Source organism: Sarcophilus harrisii, chromosome 3, assembly GCF_902635505.1.
Source record: "Sarcophilus harrisii chromosome 3, mSarHar1.11, whole genome shotgun sequence".
Taxonomy (NCBI): domain Eukaryota; kingdom Metazoa; phylum Chordata; class Mammalia; order Dasyuromorphia; family Dasyuridae; genus Sarcophilus; species Sarcophilus harrisii.
This window is the reverse complement of record NC_045428.1, coordinates 301,431,330-301,457,901: the sequence shown is the minus strand read 5'-3', so window position 1 is coordinate 301,457,901 and position 26,572 is coordinate 301,431,330. Positions and strand designations below refer to the sequence as shown.

Genomic DNA, 26,572 nt, shown 5'->3' with positions numbered 1-26,572 from the left:
TAATATTCTATTGGCAATCATATACCTCAGTTTGTTGACCATTCCCCAATTGAAAGACATGATTTAATGATCAGTTATTAGCCATTACAAAAAGAGTTGCTGTAAATATTTTTTGACCAAGTAGGTCCTTTTTCCTTTATTTTGAGATGTCTTTGGGATATAGACATGACAATAGTTTTGCTTGATCAACAGGTATGCACAGTTTTATAGCTCTTTGGACTTAGTTCCAGATTGTTCTTCACAATGGTTGGATCAGTTCACAACTCCACCAACAGTGCATCAGTTTTCCCACTTCCCCCTCCAACATTCAACATTTTACTGTTTTGTCACTCTGATACATGTGAAGTGATACCTCAGAATTGTTTTGATTTCTATTTTTCTGATCAATAATGATTTAGAACATTTTTAAAAGCGACTTTGGATAGCTTTGATTTCTTTCTTTAAAAACTGCGTATTCCTATTCTTTGATCATTTGTTAATTTGGGAATGGCTAATATTTTTATAAATTTGACTGAATTCTCTATGTATTTGAGAAACAAAATTTTTATCAAAGATAATTGTTGCAATTTTTTTTTTGCCATTTTCTATTTTTTTTTTTTTTAGTTATCTATTTTACATTTTGTAATGTTCTCTATCTTCTTGATTCTAAATTCTTTTCTTATCCATAAGTCTGAGAGAGAAACTATTTGATGCTTCCTTAATTTGCTTATGGTATCACTACATAATTTACATGTAAATCTTATGTGTAAGTCATTTTGACTTTATCTTAATATACAACGTGAGATGTTGAGTTTTTTGCTCCCTAAGTTTGGGTCTTTGGGCTTATCATATACTAGATTACTATGGTCATTAACTATTGTACCTAATCTACTCCACTGATCTGCCATTCCATTTCTTAAAGGTTTCTAGATCCTTTTTGATGTTTACTGATTTATAATACAATTTAAAATTTTATGTCTAGACCATTTATTCATTGATTTTTATGTCATTTCATATTTCTCATATTATTCATTGATTCCCTTGATATCCTTGAATTTTTCTTCTTCCAGAATAATTTTGGAATTCTCTATAAAAGAATTTTTCATAGCTTGATTGGTTTGGCATTGAATAAGTAGGTTGATTTAGATAAGAGTTGTCATTTTTATTAAATTGATTTGGCCTGTCCATGAGCAGTTGGTACTTTTCTAGTTGTTTAGATATGACTTTATTTGTGTGAAAAGTATTTGACTTGTGCTCATATAGTTTCTGGGTTTGTCTTGGCAGGTAGACTACTAAGTAGTTTATACTGTCTACAATTATTTTAAATAGGATTTCTTTTTCTAACTCTTGCTCCTGGATTTGGTAATAAATAGAAATGCTGATGATTTGTATGGGTTTATTTTATATCCTGCAGCTTTGTTAAAGTTGTTAATAATTTCATGTAATTTTTAAATTGATTTTCTATGGTTTTCTAAGTGTACTATCATATCACCTGTAAAGCATGATGTTGTTTCTTCATTGCCTATTTTAATTCATTTAATTTGTCTTTCTTCTGTTATTACCATACTTAACATTAAATAATAGAGGGGATAATGGGCATCCTTGCTTCACCCCTCATTGTACTGGGAAGGCTTCTAGCTTATCCTCAATACAGATAATGCTTGCTAATGGTTGCAAATAAATATTACTTATCATTTTAAGGTAGGCTCCATTTATTCCTATGCTCTCTAGTCTTTTTAATAGGAATAGGTGCTTCTAATTGAAAATTGATGAAGAAAGTGTTTATAATACTAATTAAAGATGTGTCCTTTTTTAGTTAGTCAGTTGTTATAAATCTACCAGCATATCATATCCAAAGCCAGTTAAGTCTCAAGAATTTTTTTTAAATGCCTTTCATGGCAAAACTAACCTGCATAACAGTTAATCTTGTTGTCACATCATTCACGGGGAAGCCCTCTTCAACGTCTACTCTTTGTTGGTTCTACATCACAGTAATAGAAATCTTTGACAAACAGACATCTCCTTTTTGTATGACTCCTGATTTTTATGAATAGATGATCATTGAATGAGGTTATATGTCATTTTTATATCTTTCAAGCAATCTTGAATAAGTTTGATATGTAAATGGAACCACTTGATTGTTAAGCGCCATTAAGGCATTATTTTGTTTCAAATGTCAAATACTTTTTCACAGTCCAAAAACAGCAATCATATTAAGGAATTATAATGTTATCTTTTAATTAATTATGAAATGACAAAAATGAGATCCACTCTTGAATGAAAAATGACATTCTAAAGAACTGCAAAATGCATAAGATGTCTGGGTATTGTATTCCAACATGAAGAGTGTTTAAACAGAAGCAAAGAGGAAAGACCAAAGGAAAGCAGAGGTACTGATATTTGATATTCACATTGAACCACTGGAAGATGGAGGGAGAATCCAGGGATTAAGACAGAGACATATGTATGCCCTTTGGATAGAATGATAAATATTAAAAATATCAAGGCAACAAAGGGAATTGGATTAAACGAAGTTTTACTAAATCATCCTAGGATGTAAAGGTCAATTACTATCTTTGCCAGATAATTCTAATTCAAGAACTGAAATTGGAAATAAGAAAAAAGATGGGAAAAAATGCTATAAACCCAAATAAAGAAAATTCTTAGTAGTAAAAGTCCAAGAGGTAAATTATGGAGAAAATAATAACTCCACATAGAAGCACAAGTAGTGTATATAAGGAAAAATAATTTGGTCACAAGAATTACAAAATAGTTTTAAAAAATGAAGTAGTAAATAAAAAATGGAAATAGAATTAGTGTTCTTAAATAAAAATTGGAAAGAACTTAAAACAGAAAATGGAAAACCTTAACAAATTGTAGACAATCGGAAAAATGAAATGGAGCAAACAAGCCAACGATTTGTAAGACACTAAATGTTATAATAGCATTAAAAGACTAAAACAAAATACACATGAAAAATCTATTATCAGAAAAACTCATCTAGAAAATGGTTGAGAAGAGAATATTTAAGAATATTAGAATCCTTGAAGACTACAACCAACAAAAAAATGAGAATGTTATATTTTAAGAAATCATTAAAAAAAAAAAAAACCTTGCCTGAATTTATTTGTGAACCACTATCAGCAATGTGAAAGAAAAAAGGATCTAGTGGTCCCATCCTGAAAAATATCCCAAATTAATATTACCTGGCAATGTTACAGATAAAATCCAGAGCTTCAAGGACAAAGAAAAAATATTGTATAGAATTAGTATCATGTACCAAATAAGATGACTATACATTATGTTACAACTTTTCTGAAAAAATAAAGTTTGGGAACAATTATTTTCCAAAAGGTACAAAATGAAGGCTCACATCCAATGGTACAGCTTCCTTCAAGATTGAGTATAATTCTGTAGGAAGAAAACTGCACTTTTGATAGAATATGGACTTTTTTTTTTTTTAAGTAGAAAAATGGATAGGTTTGGAAATACAGTCATGGGAGAGGAAACCCAAGAAGCTAAATGATGACAAAGTATTGGTGGTATGATGAGAAAGAAGAAATGAGGATCCTTTTAAAATTTCATTGCCTTCATCAGTCACCAAGGGATTAAGGAAAGAACAGCCAACTGTCGATTCCCTACTACCTTTTTTTTTCTATTAGAAGTGAAGGAGAATGGAAGAAATTATAAAAGAAATAAAGTGGAAAGAATTTAAAATTGCATTTAATTAAGTGTATGAGATAAAAAAAGCAAATAAACATGGAAGCAAGTGAGAGAGACTGGACTTCTTATGAATTTAACTTTTATCCAAATTGGGCAAAGAAGATTTAAACACCCACATTTATTAAAGAAGTCAAAATTCCATTGAGAAACCGAGGATGAGAAGGTCATTTTAAAAGTTTAAAATCTGGGGGAAAGTAGTCATAAATAAAACAAATTTCAAATTTGGAGCAGGGATCCTTAAAGAACAACTAAAAACAAGGGAAAAAATTGCTAGCCCAAGCAAATTACAATTTAAGCTAGATGAAGAATAGAGAAACAAAAGAATAGGGTCAAACCAATGATTACATTACTTTTTTTTTTTTTTTAACACTGTCTTTAAAGAATGGAAAGGTAGGGGTAATAAAATATAAGCAGGATATCATTGAGGGGAAAATATAATTAATGCATATGGAATGAATTCACCCATTTTTTAAAAAGAAGGTAGCAAAATAGTATCTAAAGAGTGTGTTATGTACAAAAAGCAAATTTGAAACAAAAATCTGCATAATTTAAATGTATAGTTGAAATATAATTTATCATTTGCGTGGTTAAAAAACTAGGGATAGCAGTCATACTCTCAGTTGTGACAATAATAAAAAATTGGCATAAATAGAAAAAAGGTGAGAAACCATTATGCTTAAAGGTAACATAGATGATGAAATATCAACATTTAAAATATGTGCACCATATCATCTAAGTCTTTAAGGGAAATCTAGTCAAATTATAGCAAGAAAATCAGCAACATCAAAGTTCGTTTCTAACCTTATCTTTCTTGTTTTTGTTTTCTACATAAGCCCTCCATTTCAACTAACTTCTGCACTTTCTTGATTATATGCCTTTGTATTCTTTGTTTCCCTCTCTAGGCACAATTTAAAATAGCTCCTTCTCTATCTGTCCAAATCATCTCCATCATTCAGGGTCCAATTCAAGTCTTCCCTGGCAGAACCCACTCATGTTTACCTAGTGTAGTTGTCCTTTCCCATTAACTTATTGTCCTTGGATATTTATTGATGCTTTTCTTTATGACATCTTGTTTTTCCCCATTTAATTCTTAGATTCTAAGTGATACTTTTTAATGAATGTCATATTCCTAACTACATTGTGAATTGCAAAGGATCAAGGAACATGCATGTGCCCTGCTTTCTTTGAATCCTCTAACATTTCTTAACTGTTTTGATTGTGCACTTTTATTAATTTAAAAAAAAAATTGAGTATGAGGTTAAAATGTATATAGATTGACTTATTTATAAATTATACTATGTACTGTCTTTCTAATGATTGTACACATTACAAAACTTAACAAACTGAAATGAGGAACCAATGATAAAATAATATTAATAGGAGACTCATCAGAGTTTTTGAATAAGATAGGAACATGGATAGATAAATGGTGTAAGGAAATCACTGACATTTGTGTGGAGGATTGCAGTGGAAAGACACTTAAGGTAAGGAGAACAATTAGGAGGTTATTACAGTTCAGGCAAAAGATAATCTAAGTGATGGATTTTGTGAGTAATGAAAAGAGAACAGAGTAAGAGATGTGAAGGTAGAACTAAAAAGATTGGGCAACTGATTAGTTATGGGATATAAGGTGAGGGAAATGAGGAGTCAGAAATGAGATAGTAGAAGATAATTTTAAGATTTGAAGATTGTTGAATCCAGAGGGAAGATAAAATATAATAACTATGATTCTGATTCTCATTTTGTGTGGCCTACTTTGCCCTACCCAAAATTAAAATAAGGAGTCAAAGCTTTTTATCTCTCCCAACCCCAAAGCACCTTCTTTCTAAGAGGTGCTTGCTCATCCAGAAAATGATCTGGGGGTTGGATGTAAGTATGGAATTTTACCAATAGTGCTTTAGCACAGAGTTACTTAATTGACAGCTATCCTAAAAGCAAAACTTGGGATGGAGTAGAGTTGTTGGATGGGGCTTGTAAATGGTGGTTGAAAACACCTGCTCAAATTAAGAGTGTGGAAAGTGATTTCCAGTTAGTTCCTGACTATACCATTAAGACAGGGATCCTCAAACTTTTTAAATAGGGGGCCAGTTCACTGTCCCTCAGACTGTTGGAGGGCCAGACTATAGTAAAAACAAAACCTTTATTTTGTGGGCCTTTAAATAAACTTCATAACCCTGGGTGAGAGGGATAATCGTCCTCAGATGCCGCATCTGGCCCGTAGGCTGTAGTTTGAGGACCCCTGTTTTAAGAGGTTTAACCACAGTCCCTCTGGGGGTCCTTTCCCAGTTTTAGAGACAGCTCTTCTAAAACACCTAGCATTATGCTTTATTGTACTCAGTAAGTGTTTAATTTTGTTGGTTAATTTACAAGTTTTTTTTCTCTTTTTTAATGACTTTTTATATTGTATTCAGTTCCAGATATACATCCTTTTTATCCTATTCCCCCCCCCCCAAAGAAATTTTTTTTTTCTTTAAAGAGGGGAAAAAAGGGATCAGTAAAATTACCCAACATATGGACTTGATCTTGATGTTAGAAAGAGGGGGATTTTTCAATCAACAAACATTTGTAAAGTATTATGTGCCAGGTGCTGTGCTTAGAGCTAGGGACACAAAGAAAGGCAAAAATAGGCCCCTGTCCTAGAAGAACTTACATTCTACTGGAGGAGACAACATGTAAATGAATAACATACAAGATATTTATGCAGAAATGGGGAGTGATTTAAAACAGACTAGTTTGCAAGCTATTCTAGTAGTCTCAATAAAAGTTAATCAGGATCTAAACTAAAACTATGGATGTATGAGTGGATAGTAGCTATATTTGAGAACTGTTATGGAGAAAAAAATTATAACATTTTATACCCAAGTGAATATATGAGATGAGTTCAAGTGAGAAAGTTGAGTAACTAATTGATGTAAAGGATGTTGACATCTGCAGTAATAATAGTTTAGAAGAGAGATGGGTTTAGGGGAAAAGATAATGAGTTCTGTTTTTGCGTATGTTAAGCGTGAGTGTCTGCTGAACATCCAGATGAAAAAATGTCTATTGGGGAATTCATTATGTGAAGTTGGAGTTCAGACGAGAGCCCAGGACTGGATGTACAATTCTTAGGAGTTCTTTTCATAAGAAATGATAATTGAAGCCATGAGAAGTGATTAGATCACCTTGTAAAAGAGTATAGAGAAAAAATGTCCCAGGACCAATCTTTGGGATACACTACTTCATTTAGTGAGTGGGTCATGAATACATATATAGTAATACAGTAGGGGAGATAAAAGAAAAAAACAAAAAAAGGTAGTTTTAGGATATTTAGGGAAGACTGACCATTCATAAGAAATGTCAATGCTGTCAGAAGTTACAGAGAAGTTAGGAAATTTATATGAATATTGAAAAGGGTATTAGATTTGGTCATTAAAAAGATTGTTAGTAAGACAACTAGGTGATACAGTGAATAGAGCACCATCCCTGGGGTCAGAGGGACCTGAGTTCAAATGCAGCCTCAGATACATGACACTTATTAGCTATGTGATCCTGAACAAGTTAATTTTAGAGAGACAGAGCAAGAGGGAAGGGGGGAGAGGAAGGAAGAAGGGAGGGATGAGGGGAAGAAGAGAGGGGAAGAAACAAATTAATAAGTTTATAAGGAATCGTTTCAGTTGAGTAATGAAATTGGAAGTCATTGTAAAAGTTTTAGGAAAAAGTAAGAGTACAGATTGATAGGGTATGTTAAAAGTTGTCTAAAAATTGGAGATACTTGGGTATATTTAGGCAACAGGGTGAAACCACTAAATAGGGAGAATGAATACTAATGACATTGAATAAAGATATTCTCTTGAGCAAATTTGCTTAAAAGAATAAAAGGGAAACAAATTTAGGATATGTATGAGTTCTGAAACATCTGCTATAGTAAGTGAGATAGAGAATCAGTTATGGTGGAGTAGAATAAAATGCCTTGTTTTCAGTAAGCGTATAGCTATGGTTAAATAGCATAAATTTGTAGCTATTCAGCACAAACTTGCTCTAGAACTATACAGCAAAACTTAGGAGTTAAGGAGGTTGAATGATCCAATCTTGGATTCTGACAAGTTGTGAGTGGCAGTAAGACAAGGGAGCAAGGAAATTGAGAGCAGAAAATTATAGGATCATAGATTTAGAACTAGAGAAAGCTTCAGAATCCATCAGGTCCTACCTAACTCCTTATATCTTAGAAGTGAATAAGCCAAGGTACAAAAAGTTGAAGATTCTTTGCCCAAAGTCTTATGAGACAAGTATAATGCATGTATAGGAGGTAGGATGTGATTCCAGGTCTTTTGACTCCAGTCAGTGCTCTTTCCACAGTAGGTCACTAAAAGGTGAAGATTAGGGAACAAAGGAGATCATAGTCAGAATAGAAGTTTTGACTGGTGAAAGAGCTGACTGAGTAAAGAGTTTGGATGTCACAATGTGAACAGAAAATGGATTTTGAACCACATGATGGAATATTGTTGTATAATAAGGGAAATTGGATGTTCTTTGATGAGGAATAGAGGAATAGAAAATCTTCTCTTTATACATGCACAATTAAGGTTGTAACCATTGCTATGAATGAATGATGTGGAGTGGAGTATATTAAAGGCCTGGAAGGGGACATCCAATAGTATAATGGCACAAGTTGGGATGGGCTGAACCACTTACTTAAGTTGTTGAGAAATAAGAAGCACTTAACAACTACTAGGACCCTGAATTGAATGATCAGTTTGTACAGAGTGAAACTCTGATGAGGAGATAGATGAAATGGAATGCTGAATGATGGAAGTAGATGAGAAAGTCTGGTCCAATGGGGAACAAGTAGCATTTTAGGTACTCCACCCAAGTCCCTCTGAATACTACGGGGGAAAATAGTTAAAAAGTAAGGAAAATTTTTTAATGTTCTTATAAAGAAAAGATGTATAAAAGCATCTAATATTTCCATAGAGGTCAATTCTACTTTAGTATTAATAATATTCTAATGTGACATTGTAATACATTATATGATCGCTGTAAAACAACTTGTTAAGTAACTAGATTACATTTGGATAAATCATTTTACCCAATTGCAATGCATGTCCTAAGGTATGGGCAAGAAGTTTGGTTGTAGTTGGAAATAATTTATTTTCTGATTTACAAATGTGAACAACTTTTCTCAAATTCACATTTCTCAACATAAAATTATTTACTATTCCAATTACTCATTAATGTTTATGTTAAAAGAATCTTTTCACACAACTTAAAATTTCTTGGTGCATCAACATGATCTCTTGGGATTTTTATAGTGTTTGGCTTTCTTTGTATGTTTTTTTTTTGTGTGTGTTCTTTGGTGAATTTTCTTAAAACTTTAGTAAAAATATGTGATAAAGGACATTTCATGTATAATACTTTCCCCAGAGATCTTTAATTGTTTTAACTATCCCAGGATCATCTCACCAGTAGTTACTCTGATTTCAAAAATAAGCAAACTAGTTGTCTTTAACCTTATACATGGTATCATTAATGCCTTACTTCTTATCCAACATATTACATTCTGTGATTTGAATTTCCAATTTTAATGTTATGTTTTTGTGAAGCATTATGTTCCTTACTAGAGCAGAAGGGAATTATAATTCTCTGCCTCTACAATATATTAGCTCAAATTGAACATTTATTTTGAATATCATAAAATGTACCCAAAAGTACAGTAAGAGACTGAAGCAATATTGAAAATATTCTGAAGTGTGATTCAAACTGTGAACCTGCTAATCTAAGTAACTTCACTTCAAGCACCATAGCTCCTCTATAGAATCTTCTTGTCTTTGAAATTAGCTGTAATTCTAATATGCAAGTGAGATAGTAGGAAAAATAACACTAGCCTTATAAAGATTATGTCTCTTTTAGTGGAGATAAATGTTAGAAACCAAGAAGTACATGACAGAGATCCAGAAAGCAAAAGGTTCCAGTATTATTTCAACCTAGTTTGCCACCTTAGCTACTATTAAACAGATAGTAGAGTTCATCTTAAATAAGCATCTGTTTTAAACTTTTAGCTTTTCCTGTATTGATTATCTTAATTAAGGAAAGATTCAATTGTTCTTAGTGCAAATTTATCTCGAACTGGTATTGCTGGTGCTTATACTTGATAATTATAAATGGAATGATGAAATTGCATACACTGATGAATGTTTCACAGATATTGAAAGACAACTATTCTGAATATTTTCTGAGTCTTGTATTTTTAGTGAAAGGTTCCTAAATAGAAAAGTATTTTGTTGTGTACCTCCAGGTGTGGGTGAGACAGAGTATAAGAGAGAGTAGGTGTGAATTTTGGGGTGAAGTGTGATCTTGATTTATACTTTTTAGGTAAATTCCTGAAAAGTTTTACATAAACCAAAAATGTGTATTTCAGATCATTTGCTACCTGACTTCAGAGATTTGTTTCTGAGGGGATACAAATACAGGCCTTTATTACATAATAAAAGCATATTTAAGAATCCTAATATTCATTTCAAATAGTATTCTGCCCTTGGTCATCACAATATATAAGAATCTAGTTTTGATTTTGTGTCATGAAATTCTCATTTCATTAAATTCTTTGTCCTTGATTAAGATTATACCTTTGAAATGTCTGCCTTATGAGGTTATTATAGGAAACATTCTTCATAAACTTAAAAGTAATAAATTTTTGAACTGCTGCTTTTACTAACTTGGTATATAGTAGGGATGCTCACTATAAACTTCTTGTATTAAATTGAACCTGACATTGGAATTTTTAAGCAGGTTGTCATTGCTCTAGATCTTTTCTTTTCTTTTCTTTTCTTTTCTTTTCTTTTCTTTTCTTTAATAACTTTTTATTGACAGGAACCTATGCCAGGGTAGTTTTTTACAACATTATCCCTTGCACTCACTTCTGTTCTGATTTTTCCCCTCCCTCCCTCCGCCCTCTCCCCAAAGATGGCAAGCAGTCCTATACATGTTAAATAGATTGCAGTGGATCTTGGATATAATATATGTGTGCAGAACCGAACAGTTTTCTTGTTGCTCAAGGAGAATTGGATTTAGAAGGTATAAATAACCCGGGAAGAAGAACAAAAATGCAAGCAGTTTACATTTATTTCCTAGTGTTCTTTCTTTGGGTGTAGCTGCTTCTGTCCATCCTTGATCAATTGAAACTCAGTTGGATCTTGTCTTTGTTAAGAAATCCACTTCCATCAGAATACATCCTCATACAGTATTGCTGTTGAGGTATATAATGATTTCCTGGTTCTGCTCATTTCACTCAGCATCAGTTCACGTAAGTCTCGCCAATCCTCTCTGTATTCTTCCTGTTCGTCATTTCTTACAGAACAATAATATTCCATAACATTCATATACCACAATTTACTCAACCATTCGCCAATTGATGGGCATCCATTCATTTTCCAGCTTCTGGCCACTACAAACAGGGCTGCCACAAACATTTTGGCACATACAGGTCCCTTTCCCTTTTTTAGTATCTCTTTGGGGTATAAGCCCAGTAGAGACACTGCTGGATCAAAGGGTATGCACAGTTTGATAATTTTTTGGACATAGTTCCAAATTGCTCTCCAGAATGGCTGGATGTATTCACAATTCCACCAGCAATGTATCAGTGTCCCTGTTTTCCCACATCCCCTCCAACATTCTGCATTATCTTTCCCTGTAATTCTGGCCAATCTGACAAGTGTATAGTGGTATCTCAGAGTTGTCATAATTTGCATTTCTTCTAGATCTTTTTTTGATTGAGTGTATTTCTTTAAGGTTTATATGTTTTTCAAAAACTTAACTAATAAAACCAAAGTTTATTCACATTCATCCCCCCTCATATTGTCTTATTTTAATCCACAAACTGTTTCCAAATATAGCTAAACAAATTTAATTCCCTTTAGGCTTCCAAAGCATCTCATTTTTTTCCCCTTTTTAATTAAAAATCCCTGATAAGATTTCTTACCAGTCAACCTATGACTCTCCTTTTCCTACTAAAGACCTTTCAGGCCAGAGACTTCCTTCTCTCTGAAGTCCTTCTATTTTAAGGTATTAGCAAAAGAAAGACAATAGTCCTATCCCAAGAGTTGCATAATTGGGATGTGTTTTTAGCATTACCATTTAAGCCCAAAATGAGTTCACAAAGAGACAATATTTATAAATAGAATTCATAATATTCTTCAGCTATGATAGATAGATCAAGATTCAAAGCACTTTAAAATCAGTGAGATCAATAGTCATTCAAAGGATTGCCCTAATTAACTGTATTGTGTTTTTTTTTTTTAAGTTGTAGAAAATGGGCAAAGATTATAAAAGACAGAAATAAGCTATATTGAAAGGGCTGTGAGGAGAAAGACAGATTTTTATAATATTGGCTGAAGTGTTAATTGGTCTAAGTGATTTGGGATTGGGTAAGAAGAATCACTAAACTATTAGCACCTTTTCCCCTAATGCCACCATCACTTGAGTATATATCCTGAGGACATCCCATAGGTTACAAAATTTTAGCAGCATATTTATGGTCACAGGCAACACAACTAGCATTTATTAAGTCTTATGTGCCAGGCTCCAGAGATATAGATAAAAAAGTGAAATAGTTTCTGCCCTCAAGAACTGTATAACCTATGAGCAACCAGCTGTTAAATGGGTGCCTATCAGTTGGTATATCACTAAAACAAGCATAATATATTAATACAATAGAATATTATTTTGCCACAAAGAACAAGAAACATGAGGATTTCAGAGAAACTGGAACATAAGTGCTCAAATTCTGAGTTGATAAAGCAGAACCAAAGGAATAATATATTCAAATGACTAATATAAAAAAAAAAAGTAATACAATTACATTAATCTGTCTTCTTTCCTGGGAGTATCAGCTTAATCTGATAAGAAGCCTAATTGTTGTTCTTGGATTAAAATACCTATTCTCTATACAAGATATTAGATAAAAACTAAGTAGACCTTGCTGTCAAGAAGCTTATATTCTATCATGGAAAACCTAGTACTTATACGAGGATTGGGAAAGTGGGTATTTTTTATGTTGTATATACTGCCAGGTGATTACTATGTCTTGAGTTTTGTGCAACTTTTTCTGTTATGAGAGCATTTGACAAGTGAGGCAAAATATTAGGAACTACTTGAGATGTTAGGAAAAAGACATCGATTAAAGTCGATGAACAATACATATAGCTTAGACTAGCTGGCCACATAATTTAACAGGAACAAAAACTAAAGCTGGGAAATTATAGAGTGATTTCAAAGATCCCAGACTGCTCACTATCACAAAATTCCATCTTTTTGTTGTGCCACAGTTCCCTTTTAATGTCCTGACCCAGTTTCCTTAATTGTCCTATTTAGTTACTCTGCCTCACTCTTAATGTTAGGATAAAGGTCTTATATCTTAGACCTTAGGCTATAACCATACCTTCTTAAAGTTTGATGGGATAAAGGTCTTTATCCGTTTTAGACATCATTAGAATATCTGGAGCCTTTCTGATACCTCCCTCCATTATGTCATTCTAGGTGCCTGCCTCCATTATGTCATCCTCATCCTAGGTTCCTCCCCCCCATTAGGTCATCCCCATCCAGGTGCCTCTCCCATTAGGTCTTCATTCTTGTAATCATATAAAAGAATCTTGTATCTGACATTCATGGCTGGATTCTTTGAAGTGATAGTCTCATTCAGCCCTGGGCCCAAACCATGGATCCCATTTGGTCCCAGTAAATCTCTGCCATTTAATAAATTATTAAATTGTTCTCAAATCTTTATCTTGCTCAGTTTCTCCAACATTACATTTTGGAGGTTTCCCACCGAGATCTTAGAAAATGAGCAGGATTAGAGATAAGATACTTTTGGATCTCTGCCTTGGGTGTCAGGGTGGCTGTGGATCTGAATTCTTGGCCTGGAGAGTCCGGCCCTCCTGGATTTTTTTAGTCCATTTTCCCACCACAGTCTGAAAAGGTCAAAGTCGATGATTCAAAGTAGAATAAAAAGTAAATGGTAAGTATAAGTATGTTTCAACATATTGCTCGTGATGATTCACATTGAAAAAATGGTGTAAAACTCATTAAAATATGTTATCAGAAAAACTATTCATTTAGCAAGAATAAGTGACAAGAAGTTGACTTTGCAAATTTTTCACTAGTACCCATTAAGGAACCAGAAATGTACTAGTATCTTGGGTGGCTCTTTAATGGGAAAAAACTTTGCTAAGGGTTCTATAGGAGGATAAAAATATTTGAAAGAATTCTTCCATGCCTTCATGATTGTTTCATTTTTCCCTTGGATTTAGCTAGAGGTTATTAATACTTTTTTTTTTTTTCATTTTTATTTTGTTTTGGGAGCAAAAACATTCCCTAGTTTCTCCCTTCTTTTCCCTTCTTTTAACTAGCTGTTTCTCTTTTCCTTCTCCTATTTCTGAAATATTAGCTTTTATACAGCAGTTCCTAAAGTGATGAATAAGTTAAGGATTCATGTTTCAACCAGTTAGAATTCAACTCAGAGGTTATTATTCTCACCAATGGTAATTCCATGAATTACAAGAAAGAATTTATGACAGCTTTCAGTTTTATTTGAGAACAGCTGATATACAAGCATTTGCAAATATATACAACCTAACATTTTTTATGAACTTTATTTTATTAGTGGGTGAATATAAATATTATTTAATGTTTCACATTCTCAAGGTTTTTTTCTAAAATGATCATAAAAAAAAGTTTGATAAAGGAATCTAATTGGGAAGGCATCAAATGAAGCCAATTCTTCAGATTAGATTCTTTCTTTTACTAGGGATCTAGACATATAAAATGTTTCTGGTTTTGCCTTTTCAACCAAGGAGAGAGAATGGGAACATGATAAAGTTTGATAACATGATAAAGCACAATGAATTCAGGAAGCACAGAGATAGGAAGGTTTGGAGAAATCTTTTAAGAATTGATTTTCAATTATAAATTAATATTTGTCCTTATATGTGCTTCCTCAGAGGCATCATCATAAAATTTGCAACCAGTTAAAAATTAAAGCTTTATTTAGCCAGCTGTGTGTCAGTGTAATTTAAGTCACTTTCTCAGTGTAGTATGTGTTACAAAATAATTAGTATACTTCATTCTATAGGCTATATAAAGATTTTTGTTTTTTCTGTTTAGGTCCTGGGAACACCAACACGAGAGCAAATTCGAGAAATGAATCCAAACTACACTGAATTCAAATTTCCTCAGATTAAGGCACATCCTTGGACTAAGGTGAGTCTAAATGAGTGGAATGAGTAAGGAATAAAGGCCAGAATTACACTAAATGGTGTTAGTTTAAAATTTAGTTTTTCCTTGAATTTTAAACAAAACCAATTCAAAGCCTAGTAGTTAAATACAAGATATTATAGCAATTCAATTGAGTGTTCATTGATAATGTTCATAGCATGAACCCATTTTGATTGCTTATAAAGACATTTACTACTCCAAATGTGTTTTTACAAGGTCATAATGACATGCTTATATCAGTAACTTATTAAGTTTGGAAAGGTACAAGATTTTGTGTGAGTTATAATGACTATTTTGAGCCCTAAATGCTTTTTTCTTTTACTTATGTGGTAAATATTACCACATAGCATGCATTTTTTTTTTCCAGTTCAATGGTCTTACTATTGAAAATTAGCCTTTAAAGTTATATGTTCTTTCTTCCAACTACTTCACCCCACCCCTGCTCCCTCTGGTTTCTTTCTCCTTGGTGCTCTGGCACAAAAATCATTAAAGAATATCTTACATTGAATGATCTAAAATGATCTTAGAAATCTAAGAAAAACTTAGAATTCAGTTCCTTCGTTGTACCTTTGCACAGATACAACCAGAGAAGTTGTGTTTTCTAAGACCACAACTACTTATTGAAAGAGTGCAGCTTAGGATCTAAGTCTCCTCATTTAGTACCTTCTCTGCTCTGTCTTATTTGCTGTCTCATGTCTCATTGCACTCTTTCTAAAAGAATCAGAGATAATCACTCTAACACTTTGAAAAAATTGTAGTGACAAATACTGTTTATAAATCTAATTATGCTGAAAACAAAAATTATTTGGGTTCATGGACATCTGAATCCTTCATTTATATAGGCTACAATAACTTCCCAGCACTTAAGAAAATCTGTTCATGCTGCTAGGTGGGCTTTTTCCCCCCCTAATTTAAATCCATATACCTTACAATATTTTAATCTTAGTTTAAAGATATAGTTGACATAAAGAGATAAAAACTTGAATATATTCCTGATTTGTTTATTTCTCCTGAGAGTGTGTAATAACTAATTCCTGAAGTCAAATATACTTTATTCTTCCACCTTACTTGTTATTCCATTTCTGGTTTGAGTAGTTAAAAAATCTAGAGCACCTCGATATTATATCAGTTTGAGAGACTAAATTGAAATTCATTTCCCAGAAATCCTCAGATCTATCTTAGAACATGCAGAAACCATACTGAGTCTCTGAAGAATTATTCAGATCAATGGTGTCCTAAGACTACACCAGATTTATCTTTGTATTAAGTCATATTCTTAGAACTCATCTTAATTTAATTTAAGATTGCAAACAGGCAAGGTGAGATCATTGCTGCACTCAAAAAAAATAGGGGAGGGAGGGAGGGAGAAATTTTTGATAAAAGAAATTTTCAGAATATTTGTAATTTCAACATTTTGTCCAAAATAGCTAGAAATAGTTTTTTTGGTCATTTCAAATTTTTTGGGATGACATAATTTATAAGCTTAGAGTGGAATACAGTAATATTCATAATTGTATTGTGCTTATGGTTTACAAAGTGCTTTCCTCAGAGTAATCCTTTCCACTTGGAAGGAGGCCTGTCTGTGATGGAGTGATGCAAAGATCTCTCCTTGACCCTTTGCTGTTTAACATTTTTATCAGTGATTAGGATAAAAGCACAAATAGCATGCTCATCAAGTTTGCAAATAACTCAGAAATAAAGAGTTAACTCACAGAGGGTGATTCAGGATTCAAAAAGATCCATTTGGCTAGAACAAAAGGAACTGGGAATAGGTAGTCTAGAGAACAGTTCAGCTCAAGTGCTGCTTTATACTTGAGGCCTTTCTTATCCCCCACTCCACATGCTTCTATACCTCCTCATCTTCACTCCCAAATTGCATTGTATTTATTTTCATATATATATACATTATATGTACATGTTGTCTCTTCCTTTAGCCTAGAGGACAAAAACTGTTTCATGTTTACATTTGCATCCTCAGTGCCCAGCATATATCATAGATCCTAACTTAGTTGGTACCACAATGAATGTCTTCTTCAGGCGTAAGAAGGACTGTCATGGGGAAAGGAATTAGATTTGTACTTATTTGGCCCTAGGAAAAAAACTGAAGAACAGTAGATAGAATTTATAGAACAGACGTTTGGGCTCTATGTAAGGGAAAATCTTCTTAAGAATGATAACCATCCAAAAAGAAAACATATTATTCCAGGAAATTATAAGTTATTTCATTACAGAACTTCAAGAAAAGTCTATAAACAACTATTGTGCTATAGAGTATTCTTAGTTTAGGTATGGTTAAAATCACATAGCAAGGTATCAATACTAGTGTTCCTAACATAACCTTATACAGTCTCTGATATCCATTAGAATGGATCTGGACAAGTTTTTCAGAATTTCATACAACTGTAACAGCAAAAAGATGATGACATATTTGAATACTTTTGATATATCCCTTTAGATTCCTAAGTGTTTTTATTTTTATTTTTTTCAGTTTTTTGTACCAGTAGATAACCAGTGATGCTGCTTAACAAAAAAAAGTTCAATAAGAACTCTTTTATAATAGTGTTGCCTATAATTTGAAAATAACCTTGTCCTAGCATAGCTAGAAATTGGGGTCAGCATTATTGTGATTGAAGCAGTTTTGTTTTCACTAGAGTTGCTTTTATTCAGTTTGTACCAGCACAGGGCAATGTTAAATATGTGAGGGCTAGTTTATTTTATAAGTGTACATTTAAAGTTATATGTGTATTCCTAAGTAGCTTAGTATTCTAGTGTTGGAGTATACTATGATCTCCAGAATAACAACTAGTATTTTGAGGGAGTAGGTATATTTAAGGGATTAAGAGAAAAAAGTATATGGAAATAACTATAGGGAGAGGAAATTAGGAACAATAGAAATCAAGGGACAAAAAACAGTAGCATAAATTCTGCTTATTTTTGCTAAATTCCTTGAGGTTTTTAAATCTAATGCTGATATATAGAAGAGAAGTTTACATTTAAAAATCAATCCTGGTTTCAGTGTCATTTATGATTATTAGGGGTTTAGGACATCTATAGAAATACTTCTTCCAGTTTTTGTAGTCAATTAAAAAAAACACACAAACCATTTTGGGGGATTTTTTAGCTAATAAACATTAAGCATCTACTCCATGCTAAGATCTATGCTAACCACTAGGGATGCAATGTAAGACAAAAAATAGTCAATGGCTATCTAATAATGAGCAGTAGGAATAAAAGTAAGGGCTAAGAATTTCACTCTACTGCTAAAGAAAAGAAGCTTATGATTGTATCAAGGAAGCATCATGAATAATAGAATTTCCTTGAGATTCCTTCCCAAGATTCTAAAATCAAGAGTTTTTAAAACCTGGAAGAAAAAAAAAAATCACCACCAGGATCTTAGTGTTCACTCAAGATTTGCTCTTCTAAGATGATGTCCCTTTGAAGAATGGAAGGGAAGGCTAATAGTGAGTAGAAGGGCATTGCAAGCAAAGAGAAGATCAAAAATAATGGGGTGAACTTTAAAAAAAAAAAGTAAAGTATGCTTTGCTAGGTTGCATAGCTACAAATATTAAACAGTCCCTGCCTTCAAGAAGCTTCTGTTATAGTGCTAGGACTCTCACTTTCTTTTCTAAAATGATGGTAATAATTATTATACCTTCCTCATGGATTTTTGCATGGATAATTACTTTTAAAAATATAAAAGTACCATTCATATGCAAAATGATAATACTGTTCTATATAATTTTATATTATAGAGTAAGAAAACACTGAATAGTATCGCACCAGCAGTCATTATGTTTAGGTTCTTGCCCTGGTTCTGACTTTGTGACATCTTGTCAAAGGTAAATAGGAAGATAAATTCCTAGTTTCACTTCCCTTTTTTTTCTGCCCAGTGTTTTCACATTGTTTATGTATGTACTTCATTTTTCCTCAGGGGTGGGGGGGGGGGATATGTTGAAAATTTCATTGTTTTTATTATTTAGAAGCAGAAATTTATGTTTTCTGCTTAAAAATCTCTAAAGAATGTTTATATAAAACCCTATAGCTCCCAAGTTGAAAAAGTAATGTTTTAATGCTCCTATTTGTTTCACTAGAAGAATTCTAAAAAGAAAAACAAGGATATATATTGGAGTAGCTAGGAAAGACTTTTGTGTAGGAAGTGGCAAATAGACATGATCTTTGAATGATTTTTGAGGCTGGAATTGGTAGAGAATTCTAGCAAAGCTATAGAACTAGGAAGAAAGTGACTCGTGTGAAAACTACATAAATGAGAGATTCCTTTAATTAAAAGAGTAAGTGGTTGTAATAGGGGACTGGTTGAAAAGGAGGGTCTAGGATTTTTTTTTTCCTCAATAGTATTTTTTTTTTTTCAATTACATGTAAAGGTGGTTTTCAAAATAAATAATCTTATAGAGGTTATAGATGTACATTCCTTTTAAATATATTTACATATTTGTTATATTGTACAAGAAAGATCATAGCAAAAAGAAAAAAACATGAGAAAGAAAAGACAAGCAAACAAAAAAAAGTTTACATAGTTCTCTCTCTAAATGTGCTGGGTATTTTCCATCCCAAATCTATTGAAATTGTCTTGAAGCACTGTATTGTTGAGAAGAATTAAGTCTGTCATAGTTAATCATCACACAGTCTTGCTGTTACTATGTACAGTGTTCTCCTGGTTCTGCCCACTTCACTCAGCATCAGTTCATGTCATTCTTTTCAGGCTTTTCTAAAATCAGTCTTTTCATTTTGTTTATAGAACATGTGAGTATTCAATTACATTCATATAACATAACTTATTCATCCATTCCCCAATTGATAGGCATCCACTCAATTTCTAATTTCTTGCAAAAAGAGTTTCTACAAACATTGTAACATGTGGGTTCTTTTTCTTCTTTTATGTTCTCTTTGCGATACAGACCCAGTAGTACATTTAAAAAGTACATAAAAATGTGTATTCCTAAGTAGCTTAGTATGATCTCCAGAGCAACAGCTAGTATTTTGAAGGAGTAGGTATAGGGATTAAGAGAAAAAACTATATGGAAAGGATTGGATCAAAGGATATGCACTGTTTTATAGCCCTTTGTTCATTGTTCTAATTTGCTCTCCAGAATGAAGTGATCTAAACTTTAAAATACTGTTAAAATAGCATCACTCTTTTGAACTTGATCCAATATGCAATAAGATTCTTAAGTAGAGAAGCTACATAATAAAAGAAATAGTTGAGTATAGGCTGAATGAAGGAATTGGGAGGGTTAACTATAAAAAATGGTGATTGGTATTCATTTACTGACTCAAAAAAAGAGGCCCTTTTAAAAAAGAGAATATGTGCAATTATATGGTGGGGAGGGGGAAGTATCCAGCAAGTCATAAATACATGCTAAATTTAGCATAAAACCACAAAAAAAAGCTTCGAGAAAAGTCAAAATTATCATAAGATAATTCTTTTTCTATTTACTTCTCTATTCAGTTTTCCAGGTTTCCTAGTTTCAGTTCTAATATTTTTTTCAGTAGGTAGCAGTGCCAATTCATTAAGTGATTTGCTCTCTAAAGATCAAAGTACTCTTTAAAATTATGTTTCGTATTATATTCTGATAGATTTAACATCTTTAAACAACTACTTTCTTTTGTCCTAAAAGAACTACTTTCTTTTGTCCTACCAGGCCTATTAAAACACTCATCAGAAATGTGATGATCTCCTGTTTTTTGAATATTCTTGAGTTTTTATTCTCACAAATAAAACTATAATAAAAATGTTAATATTCACGAATATACACACAATTGTTTTTCTCCTTTTGTTAAAACAATGAATTCAGACTTAAAACTCACATTTTTATAATTTAAGTCATAGTAACTCAGAGTCAGAAGTTAAACATTTTTATCTATGATCCCCTTCCTCCTCCCAGTTTAGGTTGCTATGATGGTATCAAGAAAATTTATGGCTGAATAAGGAGGTAATGGGCCAGTCTTATAGCAAGAGAAAAGGATGATTAATTAAGAGGACAGCTGTCACAAAGCATAAAAAGACTTAAAGAAAGGCTTTCTATTCATTGGGTAGATTTTCTCTGCAGGATATATGGAACAACAAGAAAAAGAATAAGAATGAAAAGATATGAATGAGTTAAAACCTGTATTAAAAGAGTTAAGTATTCACTCATGGATCCGTTGAAGTTTAAGTTTATATATAGGAAGGTTGATGAAAATAGAAGACAGTGTCAATAAATAATAGTTAACCTTTGTAGAGCCCTTCAGTATTCAAAAAACATTTAACATGCATTATCTCATTTAATATATCTATAATATATATATATATGATAGAGCGATTGAATAATTTACCCAAAGTGAGTATAGATGGTTTGTGAAGAGCCTCATTCTCTGTTAGATAAAAATTGGTCATTGTAGCCTCCAATTACTTGGCAGTGGTGTTGGGCTATATCATAGTTAAGCTGAAAGAACAAAAAAATGTTGTAGTTTTCTGTATACCTATGATAACTTTAAAATTTAACAAAAGTACACATGATGGGCAGTGAGTGAGTGGCATAGTGGATAGAGTGCCAGGCCTGAAATTAGGAAAATTCACCTTTCTGAGTTCAAACCTGGCCTCAGACATTAACTGTGTGATCCCAAGAAGTCACTTAACCCAGATTGTTTCAACCTTCCTCATCTGTAAAAATGAGCTGGAGAAGGAAATGGCAAATCACTCCAGTATCTTTGCCAAGAAAACCCCACATGGTCATGAAGAGTCAGACATAACTGAAATGACTGAACAACATATTATGAAAGCCCCAGTCTCCAGGGAAGAATGTTTTTCCTAATTATTCCCTATTCTAGATACCATATTTTATCTCCCTATGGTGATAAATTGAATGTACAGAATATTACAAAATTAAATATTAAAATTCTCTTTAGGCATTATACATTTCTTCTTGCTTATATTCCCAGAATGGTCTTAGACTCTGTCAAAATCATCCCAGACATAAGTAGCTTAAGCCAGAAAATCTTGTAATGTAATGACACAATGAACATTTGTACCAAGTTACATTAGGCATCCTGGAACTTAAAAATGTTTCTCAAGAGCCCTGTGGTAGAAGCAGAAGCAATGGCCAACTGACGGACAAAGTCAGTCTTGTTATATTTCTAAATAATGGTATGTATCAGTTTAGTATGTTATTTTATAGGCTTTACAGAATGTTTTATATTTATAAGAAAATTTGCCAGTATTCATATATTAAGATATTAAAATCCAAGTCTGGATATTCAATTTAATCTTTTCTCTTTATGTCTTCAATCTCCTTAGCTCATTAGCGAACCCCAAATTTCCAAGCCTGCCCTACTCTCTTCTGTATTTCACTCTATCTTTAACTGCCTATTAGAAATCCCCATCTTCAATCCCTATGGGTCTGTGCTAATGCAGCACATCTGAAACTAAATTTTTCATCTTCCTGAACCACCTATATACCTTATAGACTTCATTTTGGACAATAATGTATCATTCTCCCAGTGATACCAACTTGAAATATAGTATTATTCTTCATCCCTTGCAAGTTTTTCCCATACATAATTTGTTACCTAGGCTTGCTTCTTTTTGGTCTCTAAAGTAAAATTTTTTTCTCTAGCATTGACAAAACCTATTTTTGGACTCTAAACATCACAACTCTTGATAGCATACCACGTTGTGAGGAACTAGAAATAGCTCTCTAAAGGAAGCTGTTGTTGAAAAGAGCAAGAATACATGGAGAAGATCCATGGTAGACACTACATAATTGTAACAGTGTTGAGAGATCATTTCTTAAGATATCTGAAAACAAGCAAATTTATCAAAGGTTGGAGAAAATATAAGGTCTTATTGCTTATTTTAAAAGTAAACATATCAAGGACAATTGAAACATGACCCTACAGAATTTTCATGAAAGTAATATTATACATATATGGATCAAAAACATTCTTGATAGATGTATAAGAAGGAATTATGTAGGTTTTCACAAACAGTATTTGCTATAGATCACAACTTTGCAGTTATAGATATTTCATTTAAAATTATGGGGCATATTTATTTATTAAAACTAAGGCATTTCATTAAAACAAAATATAGTTTTAAAGACTCTTCTTCAATAAGTTATCTTCCATGCAGATGTTAAAATCATATGAAATTTCTCGAAAGATACAACACTAGTCTTTGTTATCATCAAGCATGGTATAAAACAAAGAAACCTGTTCATCAGATATTTTTCCCCATTGTCATGAAGACTGTTCAGAAGAATTCTCTATAAATGGTGAGATGTTCCAGATAGCTCCATAAGTTTGTATGGGCTACATCAAGCCCTGAGAATATTACAAAGCCCTCCTGAATGAATTCCTTAATTGATCAAAACTGAGTTTTACAACTCAGTAATCAAGTGATGCAGTTTTTGAACCAGGAGGTAAAAGAGTGAGACAAGAAATCATTTAGCAATGAGATCAAAGAAGTATTGAAGTAGAGAGACACTTTGAAACAGGGGGAACCAATTGCAAGGCTATTGTAGTAGGCCAGGCAATAGTTAATGAAGGCCAGTGCTCAAGTAATACTTTTTGTGAGGGAAGCAGACATATATGAGTAATATTGTAAAGATAAGAATGACCAAGTGTGGCAGTGAATTGAATATATGGAATAAGAGTAAGTAAGTAGCTTGGCTGACTGGGAAAATGTGGGACTCTCTACAGTAAACAGAAAATTGAGAGAAGTAGATAGGAATATCTATTTTGGACATTTTGAGTTCAGTGTCCAAAAGGCAATTGGAAATGTCAGATTCAGGAGAGAGACTAGAGCTAGATATATAATTCTAAGACTCATCTGTGTTGAGATAATTGAACTCTTGCGAACTGATGAGGTCATCATGTGAGACTATATGTAAAGGAGAGCTGATGGTCCAGAACAGAGCCTTAGAGGATACCCCTCTAGTTAGTGGCCATGCCCTGGAAAAAGAAAATAAGGGGGAAAGAACAGTCGGAGACTTGAAAAGAGAGAAAGTTTGAAATAGTCACTATTCTGAATGGCATGGATTTGCCTTGGTATAGTGTGAGGTCTGGTTAATATGGAACAAGTTTTAGTGGACTCAGCTGCCAAAGTAATGTTTCGAAAGCAGCATCAATTTTAATGGGTTTCAAGTCAGCTGCCAAAGTCTGTTTTTGTAAAGCATAGGTTCAGCAACAGCTGAATGGCACAGTGGATAGAACATCAGCCCTAGAATTCAGGGACCTGAGTTCAAATTTGACTTGAGATACTTGATACCTATTAGCTGAACAAGTCAAATAATTCCAATTGCTTCATCCCTCTGCCCTTTTAAACACTACCCCCAACCCCACCCCCCGGGGGAGGGGGGGGGAACTAGAACAAAAGCTTAAAAGCATAGGTCCAACTGTCATTTCCTTATTCAATAAATTCCCAGATCTCCTTGATTGCTTTCTGCTTCCTGACCTGGTACCTTTATCCTGCCAGTCTTTTTTTACTTCTGTCCATTCACTACCTTCCTGCTCTATTAGCCAACTTACTGTTCATCACCTCTCTCCCAACTTTTGCAGTGGTTGACTATTCCTCACATTTAGTATACTCTTTTCCCTCACCTCTGCCTTGGTTTCCCTGACTCAGAGCCCACCTTCTGCAGAATACTTTTCCTGGTCCTCCAGCCTATAAAGTTAAATTCTGTCTCCCTTAAATATCTTGTATTTACCTAGTTACTTGTTTTCCCATTAAGGTATTGAGCTCTGTGAGGGTACAGATTGTATTTGCCTTCCTTTGCCTCTCCAGAACTTAGCAAATGTCAGTAATATAATAAGTAATGCATGTTGATTTACTTTTTGATTTAACTCATCATCCATATCTTTATATAATAAATTCAGTTTCTCCTTCAAAAACCTCATGTGACATTTTTAGCTATAAAGAACTCTAGTTTACAATTCCTAATAACAGTATCATTAATAACAATATCATAATGATGTTCCAGAGTAGTTCCTAAAATGAGAAATACACACTTTCAAGTGAGATTTCAAGAGGAAAATAGAATAGAAGAAACTATGGTTTCTTTTCTCTACCACATGTGCCTTTTTCCATACTCAAAGCTGAAATACAACTCAAAGCAGTGTCCCAGAAGTATACAAATACGTATATAAATAAATAAATGCAGAAATATGCAAATAATTGTATTCTTTTAGTTATCACTAAGATTGCAGTAGCAGGAAATTAATTACTTCCTTTAATATTTGCTTCAGCAATTTTCTGGTCATTAAGTAACTTTGTTAAAGCAGGGAATTTTGTAGTAGTTGAGGTGGAAGGTGGTGGGTAAAGGTTTGAGAAGTTAATAAGAGTTTTAACAAATAATCTGTTGATGATTACTATAGATGAGTCTTTGTTTTGCCTATTTTATTTCTTATGTAGGTACTGTACCAGTTGAGTAAGCAAGAAAGACTTTGGTCACTAAAAGTAGTTCATTAACAAGTTTTCATTTAATAAGGACAGGTGAACTGTTCCTACCTCACAAATGCATATTGTATAGGGTATTCCGAGTCTTAAATCTTAAAGGACTATTGGAACTCCTCTGCCTCTCAGCACCACCTCCTCCCCCCATTTCTCTGATGAAGGTAATAAAATCATATTTTTATGACCTCTGGAAAGGGCATATTACTACCCTTCATTTAAATGTTGTCTCCCACCTAAGCTCTTTTAGGACAAGGACTGTCTAATTTAGCACAGTGCTTGACACATATTAAGGATTTAATACTTTTCATTCATGCATAGTAGATACTCAGTAATTGTGTTAAATTCCTTCTTATAAAAATTTATCTATTTCATAATTTCAAATACTTTTTCTTCTTTCTTTCTTATAGTAATGCTATTTATATCTTTTTTAAAATGCTAAAGAAGAATCATTGTTCTCTTTAGCAAAGTACTTTTTCTTGCTTTGATTATATTTCTTTTTAAAGTATTCTTCTATTTCTTCTTGAATTCAGGAGTTTCTGTATTTGTTTAAGAATCCATTCCTTGAGTCTTTAATGAGTTAACCAGCATTTATTATACATATAATATATGTCAGGCTTTGCTAAGCACTGAGGCTGCATGGACAAAAATGAAAGTCTTTGATCTCAAGGAGCATATATTCTAATGAGACAGAATTATATGTACAGAATATATTGAAGATACAAAGTAGTTTTGGAAAGTAGGCTGCTAGCAGCTGGAGAGATCAGGCAAGAAAGGCTTCATGTAGAAAGTAGCACTTAATCTAAGTCTTGAAATTCCAGTAGGAAGTATATGTCAGACATCAGAAGTAGTTACAAAAATAGTGAAAGAAGCTATAGAAAAGTAAATTGACAAGGCCTTTTTTTGATGGTAGTATTTTTTTGATTATAATTCTAGAACTGGAAAGGTATATGTTTGGAGATATTAGATAAGTGCTGAGTCAAGATCTCTGGGAAATGTGATTAGAACTACTTAGATAAGTAGCAAATGAGGTGAAATGATGAGTCTCAGCAATCCAAAAAAGGGTAAATAATATGCAGAGTACTCCTTTAAAAGAATAAGAGATGTCCTTTCAAAGAGGCTTCTATTTTTAAAAAATGTATAAAAATAGAATTTTGGTGCTTAGAAGCAAGCAGGTTT

The 26,572-nt window shown here is 32.9% G+C and overlaps 1 protein-coding gene across 4 annotated transcripts in view; it reads left to right on the top strand.

Moving 5' to 3' along the window:
• The window catches only part of GSK3B (glycogen synthase kinase 3 beta), a 237,367-nt gene that overhangs the window by 158,052 nt on the left and 52,743 nt on the right, over positions 1-26,572 (top strand). For all 4 annotated transcript variants that reach the window (XM_031959704.1, XM_031959703.1, XM_031959702.1 and 1 more), the window contains exon 8: positions 14,836-14,931. In XM_031959704.1, coding sequence (XP_031815564.1) covers positions 14,836-14,931 — 96 coding nt within the window. The remainder of the gene's footprint in view (positions 1-14,835; positions 14,932-26,572) is intronic.